Genomic DNA, 11,250 nt, shown 5'->3' with positions numbered 1-11,250 from the left:
GAAGAGGACCTCCCTTGGTATGACTATTATAAACATGAAAGATATTAACTTAAAAATAAAGGCTGTATGAGCAGAAATGTTTAGATTTATTTTTTTACACAAGTGAACTTGACCTTGACCTAGAGACGCCTAACGCCACAAAAAATTAGAGGACCGGTAAAGGTATCCACCAACCAAATATGAAAGATATCATTAAATAAATTAAGTAATTAGGTGAAATTTTTTGATAAATCCAACTTGGCGGAATAGGTTAACCATACAAGGCCCTATTTTCAAAGTGATAAAAAGGGAAATTACTGGGAAAATGGATGTCACATTTATACAACTTGGCAATATCATGTACATTGTATTGATAAGTAAGTGTGAAAATTATTAAGCCATTAGTTCTGATAGAACATAAGATATTTCCAACTTGCCGGTTTAGGTTAACCATTCATTATTCATTTTCTAAGTGCTGAAAAGGGCCATAACTTGGTGCAAATGGAAGCCATAGTTATGTAACTTGCCCAGATCATATACTTTGTATGGATTAGTAAGTGTGTAAATTATGAAGCCATTGGTACAGGTAGAACTTAAGAAAAATCCAACTTGCCGTTTTTGGTTAACTTCGTGCAGAGTAACAATTCTTGTGCACGGCATTTCAAGTAATTATAAGAAGATTGCATACCAAGTTTGGAGTCAATCCGACTTACAGTCGAACTTCATTCGCTCAAACTCGGAGGGCCTGTGCAAATTTGTTCGAGAGATTGGTAGTTCGAGCAAACCGAGGTTGAACTATAATTACGCTGATCATAGGCCTAAAGGTTTTCTAGCTTACACCGGTCAAATGATAAATATGACAATTTAATTGTTTGTTAATACATCTGTTCGTGGGATATGTCATATTCAGAATTATTATCCCAGTATTTTCATTAAGTATTAACGGTACTCTATGGTAATCTATATTCATGCATATTGTAATTGATTCAGTTCGATTGGGCAATCAGACCAAACTTATTGAACAATGTTCAAAATATATTTATATATTTATTATTGGATGAATTTATATTAATAAAATAGTTTAAAAAAAAGTTTACAGCAGCATCTTTTTGTAGTCATTTACTAATATATACACACACAACTATCATTCTTTAAATAGATAACACTGTTACAATTCACATTACATGAACCACGGTTGTAATTAAAGCCGTCCGTGTAAACGTCATTCTTTAATAATGACTTGCATATTTAATTTATTTCATGAGTTATTTTTTTTTTTATCATTACCATAAATGGCAAATCAACAATATTATCATAACAAACAAATTGGTTACAATACCTCTTATTTTGTATCAATTAACCTTAATTACCTTTGTCACGATCACAAGGTGTTAAAAACATATGTCGCCGACTGTCATTTATTTAGGACAAGTCGACTCGTCTTTTTGTGTTCGACCGAAAACATGTGATTTTCACTATATTTCTGCTAAAGGGACCAGAGAGCAGGTTTGAGAGTTCGAGCAATCGGTGTTCGAGCGATCCGAGGTAGAACAATATAGGAATTTTGCCGGGACTGGGCGATGAGTTCGACGAAGGGAGGTATTTGAGCGATCTGAGTTCGAGCGAGCGAAGTGTAACTGTATAGTGACTGAGTTATGACCCCCGGACAAGCTTAATGGGACGCTGGCAATTAGGGCGACACCGCCGACAAAAGTAACACCTATATGTCACCTTTTTCAAGGAGACACAATAAGCACCTTCTTCCACAATCTGAAATTTCTGTACAAATGTTTCTGTTTGTTTTGTTGGATTTTAAAAGATAAATACAGTGACTCTGCAGTAAATGTTGCTGGAAGACCTCAGGTGCTGCTTCAAGCAGGAGAGTGAAAGCAAGGTATAAAAAAACCTGCCAATCTTGACACTACTCTTCAAGCACTTCTCAAACAGGTGGCAAAATAACTTAATAACAGCATGCTAAACTAAATGTTATATATATTATATATGACTGGGGTATAGGTAACACAACACCAACTACATGCCCCACAAAACTCACTTAGACATCACATCTTGCTTTTTCTGTTCATCAGATGTTGGTAAACCCATTTCTTTCTGCCGTTGATCAAACATCATTTTTTCTACCATTGACCTAGTTTCCCCGTCTAGATCTGATAACTGCAATTTTCAGCAAATCACATTAACATCTATGATTAAAATAACAAACTTACTTGTCCATTATATCCTTCTTTTTGGCATCCTCGGAGGTTGGAAGACCAAGCTCCCGTTGCCTCTGATCATACATCATCTTCTCGACAATGCCACGAGTTTCCCCATCCAGGTCAGATAACTGCATATACGCAGTAAAAAAATCAGTTAATTTCTTTGAACTTTCTAAATATATTGACATCATAGTCAATTTCTTTGGATATTTAATAATAATTTTGGCACGATGGTTAAATTAGTTTCAATATTTTCAAAACCAATGCAGAACAAAGTCAATCTCAACAACTTTGATATAAAACAGCATTACCATATTAAACAAGACTTTTTATTAAATTTATATTTCATTATTATATCATTGTATTATCACATATGTTTAACATAAATTTCCCCAACTTTTCTGTATCAACATTGAACAAATAAAAATGAAAACCATTTCAACCATTAATTTTATAAAGAACATTTTATCTCAAAAACAAAATGTATTTGAGAGTTGATCTGTGTTTTGATTCAACAAATGTGTACCTATTTATAATGCAAAGTTAAACTGCAATCAATCTGATTGATGGCTACCACAGTTACCTCCATTGAATTAAAAGAATAAAATCTAATAGATCATACATTATATTAGGCAAAGGCTAAAATTGTACACAATTCTTCTGTAAACACTCAAATGAAGATTTGGCATTTCATATGCTTTCATTTTTGAAAATAAAATTACATAACTGTGAGGGTCTGAGATTTTAAAGAAATTTTCTACGCTTCATAGATCAGATATTTGGCATGACAGAAACCAACACATAATGTTCACTGACCAATTAAATTCTGAGATTTAAGATAGAACTCAAAGTTTTATAACCTTGATCCCAAAATATGATCTATATGCAAAATAAAATACATGTATAAAGAACTTGGTAAGATATAATTCAAATTATCAAAATGTCTTATTGTTCAGTTAAAGGGAGATAACTGCTTTCTCTAAACTATTACCGTTTTGACTATCTATGACTACTGCAGACTAATTATTTGTTTGTTTACGGAGAGGGGGAGGGAGGGAGGGGGGTCAGTGGTGAGTGACAAATGATTAATTATAAGGCTCAATGTTTCAGATCAAAAGTAACAGAGAAATTTTGCCTTGCCCAAGGAAACAACTGTGACCCCCGTTACCAGAAGACTAATTTAACAATATGATCTGCATACAAAAATAAAACATTTCGTATATTATCTATTTTCTAACCATATCATATGTTGTTAATTTGTTAATTGATAATGTGCTGCCAATACATATTTGGATCAGGGTACATTGAAGAAAAAAAAACAAAACCTTAGAATTTTCTGGCTGAACTTTTTTAGTGTTGATTTCTGGGTCTGTCGTGACAACCTGACTCCACCATTCCATTTTGTTCACCTGAAATCATATTAAGTCCTAAATTGTATCTGTAATTATCACATATTAAAACAGTTATGATCATGTCAAAATCTTTCACTGTGCAGTAGTATTTACAGCCAATTTGGGGCCAAAATTTATGCCTCTCCACATAGTATAATTTTCCTCTTTTTCTGAAGAAAAAAAAACAACAAAACAACCTTTCAGAAGCATTTTATTGAACATTGAAAGATAATGAAATTTTAAAAGGTATTTCTCCCAATTTAACATAAAATGGACTTTTTCATTTGTTTTTTTAATTTCCCACTTTCTCCCTTCCCTTTCAACAAGTAAAGATGATTGTTATAAGTGATTGCCATCTTCTGATGCTATTTGCAATTTTAATATCAAAGTTTAAGAGTAACAGATAACAGTTAAAGGATTAACACAATACCTAAAGTAAGATGTTATAAATATAAGGCTGAATATACCTTCTCAAAGAAGAGTTTAACAGCTTTTCTATCTTCTATAGTCCATGTGGATTCCTCTAGTTTAATGTCATGCTGTAGTTCACCATCTATTATTGCTGGATGCCCCTTTAATGCTACCTTCACATGCTGTCAACAATGATCAAGTTCAAACTTAATTGGAGAAAATTTACAAAAACAGTCTTTCATTATCATTTTTTTTTTCGAGCATAAATGAAGTTTTTTTTTCTTTGTTGGTTGTTGTTTTTAAGTCACACCAACAGAGAAAAAAATCATTATCTTTATGAATTCAGTCACAACAGGGAAGAACCCCAATAAAATCACCAAACTATCAATACTAGATAAAAAGCTTTCTTACAATGAAGAGTAGAATTTTGTACCCCGAGTGATGTGGGACAAGTGATGTAAAGGTCACCTTGCCAAGTGGCTACTTAGACCAAAATGTTTATACGGGCTTTCTTTTAATTCTAATCATGTTGATATTTGTATAATAGATTTGCCAAGCTTTAAATTTGAAACAGTCTATTATGAATTTCCGGGATAGTAACCTGAAACTAATTTCCACTGGCCCGAACTATTTTTCATTGGCCATGGGCCACTGGGGCAGTGCTAAATTTGATGACTGTAAGTGTTTAACTGTAGAAAATGAAAACTTATTTAATGAAATATCTGTACTTAGTAAAAAATGAAAAATGAATATCAAACAGTCCAAACCATGTTAAGACAGCACAGATGGCTAGACTATATTGTCACCAGCAGGCTAATAGTTTATTCTGCATAGGTTAAGTAAAAAAAAACAGTGCAAAAAGTATAGATTTTACAATGGCAGCCAAATTGGATTTTGTAATGGAGATATATGTAGATCACTTTAATTAATCAAAAAAAATTGTGTTATAAATGTTCAGCAGATAAATTATATCAAACTTCTTGTTTACCTTTTTCTCCATCTGAACAACAAGGTCTTTACTTTTTACTGGGAAATTCACATTTAAAGGAATCATTACCTGTAACAACAATGAATATCAAAATAAAAAGGCAAAACAGTATAACCTTGTTTTCATTCAAAAAGATTTTAAAAAAAAACATATTTTAAAAGAGCCCGGTTTGAACCGGGTGATGCTCCCCGAATAGGTTTTTGATACAGGAAAGTACACCTCTTGTAGTTTCAGAGTTATGTCCCTGGACAAGTGTAAAATGCGATAGTTCCAGAATTAGGCGAGGCAGAGTAACTGTTCTTTGTATGGACTTTTAATAAATAAGATCTATCTACCTACAAAGATTCTTGTTGATACCTCTTATGCTTTCTGAGTTAAGTCCCGGACAAAGTTTAAAATGTAAGAATGAACAAAGAGCATTAACTCCAAAATAAGCCAAGGCAGAGCTATGTTTCTTGAGCAATGCACATCTACCCATTAAGATCTATCTACCTACAAAGTTTCATGTTGATATCTCCTATAGTTTTAGAGTTATATCCCGGACAAGTTTTTTTCTAAAAGGGGACATAATTCCAAAATGGGACAAAACAGAGTTATGGTTCTTTTGCACTGCATTTATACCCAACGTGATTTATCTACCTACAAAGTTTCATGCTGATTTCTCTAATAATCTTAGAGTTATGTTCCAGACAAAGTTCAAAGTGCAAAAATAAACAAAAGGCAATAACTCAAAAATTAGACAAAATAGAGTTACAGTTCTTATGTACTGCACAGCTACTCATTGAGATCTATCTACCTACAAAGTTTCATGTTGATATCTCTTATAGTTTTAGAGTTATGTCCCGGACAAGATTTTTCTAAAAGGGGAGATAATTCAAAAACAATGCAAAATAGAGTTATGGTTCTTTGACACTGCACTCCGCCTCAATGCCCTCTACCACTGTGTGAAGTTTAAACAAATTATCTCCAAGGGTTTTAAAGCTATGCTCCGGACAAGACAACTGACGGACAGAAGGACTGACAAGGTGGCGACTAAATGTTCTCCCTATTGGGGAGCATAAAAAATAAATTAGCATAAAAAATAAGACAAGCCAAGTCAAGAATAAGGATTCAATAAAGCTCAAAAACCAAACCATTTTAAACCATATCTTTTCAATTTTCATGTACATCAAGACACTGGGAACGATATGACCACAATTTTAAGTTTTTGAAAACACACTTTCATAAAGCTTTAAATCCCAAAGATATCAATACATTAAGTTGTAACATATTTGGGCTGTGTGACCTAGTTTTTGTTCCCAGAAGACCCATATGCAAATTTGACCTAGAAATCATCTTAACAACTTTTCTGACCAATTCAAGGATAATTGGACCAAAACAGTAGCAACAACAGTTTAACAAGATGCAGGGCTCTCAGTAGGGTCAGAATTTCATGAGTCAAAGACTCTTTGGCCAAAATTTTCACGAGTCACATTATGTTTTTCTAGTGTCATTTGACTACATGAATCATTTTTATGTTACAAAAATGTCTGAATTGGAGGTCATTTTTGATGATTCCAAAGTCTAAATTGACAGAAAAAAATGCCTAATTATAAATGTCTATACCCCCCCCCTCCCTCCACCTTTAAAAAAACAAAACAAATAAAACAAAAAAATGAATTGCTGTGAAAGAATAAAATAAGCAGCAGCTTTTCTGATTAAATGTATAAAATAAAAAAAAATTATCTTTACTGGTATGCTATATCATATTAATTTTAAATACTAAAATGTACCAGGAATATTTAATGGAAAAAGAAATAACAAATGCACAGGTACTCCAAGTAAATCAAAGACGTATTATAAACCTTTAAAAGCAATCAATAATTGACACCTCAAGTATGGGATTCTTATCAGTTGTGTAGAGCTATTTTTAGCGCTGTCAAATTGCAGCCACTGAATTGTCGCGCTTCAGTGCACAGGCTTTAAACAATTGCCGTGTGTAAAGCATTTTATACACACTTATACTGCCTGTTGACATTTTTAATGAGTGTGATTTGAACATATGTAGGATTTGATAGGTAATTAGGGGTGGATTTAAGGTAATTATTATTGCATAGCTGAAAATCCCATGTGGCAAATTGACTCTTGAGCAGATTTTATCACGTGTCAAATTTGTACATTTCCCAATTTTCACGAGTCAAAACCCGGATCCCCGTGTCAATCGAGAGCCCTGAAGATGCTTCTATTTTTAGCTCCTGTGGCCTAGTTTTTCATCCAAAATGACTCATGTTCTAACTTGTCTTGTTAAGTTTGTTAACTTGTCTAGTTTGGTGACAACTGAGGCAAAAATGTGACCATTAGACTACTAGAGTGGTAACAAACTAAATGTGTTCGGACTACGGACATTCAAGGATCCTGAAAGCTTACCATGAGCTAGCTTAGATGAACTAAAAAAATGTAACATAACATTCTCATTATATTATGTGTCATAATATTATACATTTATTTCTCTTTAAGAACATGAATAACTGTACAGATTAAAACTAACTTCTAATTCAGACAGAGTCTGTGTCCAGCTATATTTTTCAAGGTCTGCTCCGTTTCCAAAGTTTGGTTTGATCTTCCCTTTAGCATCCTCATCTTCTTCTTCATCATCAGACTGTTCAAATATACAAGTAAATAAATTTATTGGTAAAATGTTCCCTTACAATACTGTAAAAAGGGTAATAAAAATAGATAGAAATACAGTGTAACTTCTGAATTCCGGAACTTCTTAAATCCCGAAACTTCTGAATTCCGAACATTTTTCAGGGTCCCGAAATTTCTCCTGTTTTCTATGTAATAAATACCTCTGATTCCGGAACTTCTAAATTCTGAATTCCAAACGACTTTTCTGGTAAAATTTAGGTTATATCAATTCAAATTTACTTCCAAAATCCGGAAATTGAAAAAGGTGTGATAGAATATTACAATTGAGATTGTAAAACCTTCAGAAATGTCTTCCAATTAGCACTTAACGATTTATTTTGACACCTATTACAATCACAACCTTTCAAGCAAGTCAAACACTTGATTAAAGTGTGAAAAATAAAAATGAGAAGTATATTGTGATGAAAAACAAATAAATACAGTTTATTAATAACTGGTGCAATATTAAATTATAATTTTGTATCAACAAATTCAGTTAAATGTGATACTGAAATTTATTATACAACGTAGGTATAATTTCTTAAAAGTGTAATAGTTTTGCCAGTTTATGAATTTAACAAGCTTCCTATATTTTTCATCATATCTCAAACAATTAATGTTCAATGTTAACCTTATGTTTCTACTTATTCAGATAATTCCAAACTTCTGAATTCCGGAAACTTCCAAATTCCGGAAACTTCCAAATTCTGAACTTTTTGGCTAGTCCCACAGGTGTTTGGTTTTTAGAAGTTACACTGTAAATGTAACAACAAGGCAGTCTAAAATCAAAAGTCATAGATTTATATCTAGTTGCCAATGTCTCAACTTTCATAACATTTAATTTGTTTTTCAATGAGTTAAACATTCATCCTAGGTTTGATGATTTTTTTTTAAAGATGCGGTGGACATAAAAATGTAAAGTACAGTCTTGACTTTTAGTTTCGTCTGTTGTGCTCTGTTTTCTGCAATGTCTAAATGTGTTAATTATTTGAGCCATATTGCTGTGATAAGATAAACATCTGACACAATTATCAGAATTATAGGTGTAATAGAGCAGACAATAAACAATATTTGTTCAGTAATAGCAGCTCAAACAAGTACATCATCACATGACCTTGGGAAATAATCACACTCAGTGTAAAGTGAAAATAAATTATTTTTTATCACAATAAACATTGGTATTAATTTTTCAACTTTATATCTCAGCAAATATCATAAGCTTTGAAAATAAAACCCCAGAATCAAAAGGATTCATCTTGTAGTCATGACCAACGTCCACAACAAATCTTTGGCCAAAGCATTTTCTTGTAATATTAGACATGCTTGTTTGTTTCATTTTACGCCTTTTCCCAACAGTATATGACAGACATGCTTTTGCTGTTCAATGCTACAATGACCTAAGCCCTAATGGCCACAAAGTCAATACAGGTCATCTACTAGAAATCACCAACCTCCACACAATATCTTTGTACTCTAGGCCAAAGGGTTTTCTATTTATTGGTCGGACTAGATGCCACATACAAACAGACAGATGGACTGACAGACGCTGTGTACAGCATTTTATCCATTTCTTTGACATGGGCATGAGAATTACATTTTTTTATAATTAAATTCTAAGACTACAGAAAGTGTGGGTAAATATGCAATAAAATCACTATCGACGATCTATTTTTAGACATGTGACATAACCATTAAAAATGTGACTCGCTGAAAATAAGTACGGAAACAAATCAGGGATATCAGGTACCGCAGCGTTTATTTTTTGATGCTGTGTTAGAATCAAATAATATATCCCAAGCAGTGATTTTATCACCTTATAAAATCAATGTCGTTTGGATGTGATATAATTCCTCGCATCCAAAATATGATTTTATTATAAGTGATAAAATCACTGTTGGTGATATATTTTTACCTTTTTATCTTCTTTGCCCTCTCCATCTTTAGTTTTGTCACCAGTTCCATTTTCTGTTGCACTAGACTCTGGCTCAGATTTTTTCTAAAATAGAGATAGATTTCATATACCTTGACTTAGTACTATAAGACATTTTTTTATTGATATTGTTCTGATGAAGATCATTGTTATAATGTAGACTAGTAGATATTAATAAATTATTTCAACCCATCAGGTGGTGACATGTTGTTACTCTTACTTTTTTCCTGATCTCTGTTAAAATTAAAAGAAAGGTAAGTCCATTTGAGATATTTAGTGTGGTAAGAGTTAAACAACAGTTATGCAGGAAATCAGATTTATATAATCATTGTACCGTAACTATCTTAACTTTTACACAGAAGTACAACACAAAACCTTTTCTAATTCTTTTTGTAATTTATCTGCCTCTTCATCAGTTAGCTCTTTAATCTTTGGTTCATCTTTTGCTTTTTCTTCCTCTTCTTTTTTCTTCTTTATTCGTTCCTGCCTCCTTCTCTCCTCCTCCTCACGTTCTGCCTTTAATTGTGCTTGTTTCTCTAATGCAACCTTCTCATGCTTCCTGAACTTACTCAATATCATCTAGTCAAATAAATAGATCATTCATTATATTCTTTGTTTGATATAACACTGTGATAATCACTCGACAATTTTTAATTACAGTGAAACATGTGAACAAAGGACATCAAAGAGAGACTGGACATGGCCTGTATAGAGCATTTATGGTTACTTTCGTCAATTTAAAAAATTCACGATTGTCAAAGAGTGACCTTTATTTCCAATGTGATCTTTATTAAGAGGTTGTCTTTAGCACAGGTTCATTGTACCATCAAGTTGTGTGGTTTTTGTTTACATTTCCAATGTAAAATTGAGTACACGTTTCATAATTTTCTAAATAAAAGGTCATACATGTTGTAAAACAGTTACATTTTGGGTATCAAGGGAGAGAATTCCTTTTTATATTAAAGCTTAGTTTACCTTTTCTGACTCCCCTTTCTGTCCCCCAGTATAGAAATCTGTCTTCCTGGCAAGAAAACTAAACATCTTCTCAAGCAACTGAAACAAAAAAAATCATCATTTTAAAATAAATTTAACAGCTTGTTTTATGATAATATTTTTAAAATTTTAAATTTGATTATAGCTTGATTAAATATAAACTGAAAATGCATGTTTTTTTCTGTTTTTAAGTCATATCAACACTATAAAGGTCATATGGCAACATTCCAGCTGTCATTGTTAGCAAAGGAAAATTCTTGGTGCCTCGATGGTCACCATAGTAAAACAACTGACCTGCAAGCTAACTGGATCAATTCCTCACAGGAAAGAAATTCAAATTCCCAGATATAGCCCTACATCAGTGACGGTCAAATGATTCCATAACAGTGACCTTAACATAACACATTGGTAAAAATGCTTACTTTAAATCAGTAAATGATTAAATGTGTCAGGGATATGCTATCTGTTGAAAGTTAACCTTGAACTGTGGCCCCCAACATTGTTGGTTGCTCATATATTACAGGACACCCTGTGCATGATGTAACTCCCTGAATCCACATACTCTACAGACACATTTATATTACACACCATTGCCTCTAATTTTCTTGAGACCCCTGTTTAGTGCCCATTTGCTCCGAGAAATTACACTTGGAGGTGGAAGTCTCTATAAAAATG

General features: G+C 32.7%; 1 protein-coding gene across 2 annotated transcripts; it reads right to left on the bottom strand.

Annotated features, from left to right (window-relative positions):
• Nucleotides 1–2,000: 2,000 nt before the first annotated feature.
• LOC132754496 (nuclear migration protein nudC-like) lies at nucleotides 2,001–10,635 on the bottom strand (the record flags this gene model as incomplete). 2 transcript variants are annotated; one of them, XM_060745133.1, is given in 8 exon segments in its annotated part: nucleotides 2,001–2,151; nucleotides 3,521–3,604; nucleotides 4,054–4,179; nucleotides 4,986–5,054; nucleotides 7,513–7,623; nucleotides 9,565–9,648; nucleotides 9,958–10,161; nucleotides 10,558–10,635. In XM_060745133.1, coding segments are annotated over 8 exon segments (879 nt in total), but the record flags the coding sequence as incomplete, so codon positions are not given.
• Nucleotides 10,636–11,250: the final 615 nt, after the last annotated feature.

This window comes from Ruditapes philippinarum, unplaced genomic scaffold (assembly GCF_026571515.1).
Source record: "Ruditapes philippinarum isolate M1 unplaced genomic scaffold, ASM2657151v2 ctg14043_1_1_1_1, whole genome shotgun sequence".
NCBI lineage: Eukaryota > Metazoa > Mollusca > Bivalvia > Venerida > Veneridae > Ruditapes > Ruditapes philippinarum.
This window is presented reverse-complemented; position numbering and strand designations above follow the sequence as displayed.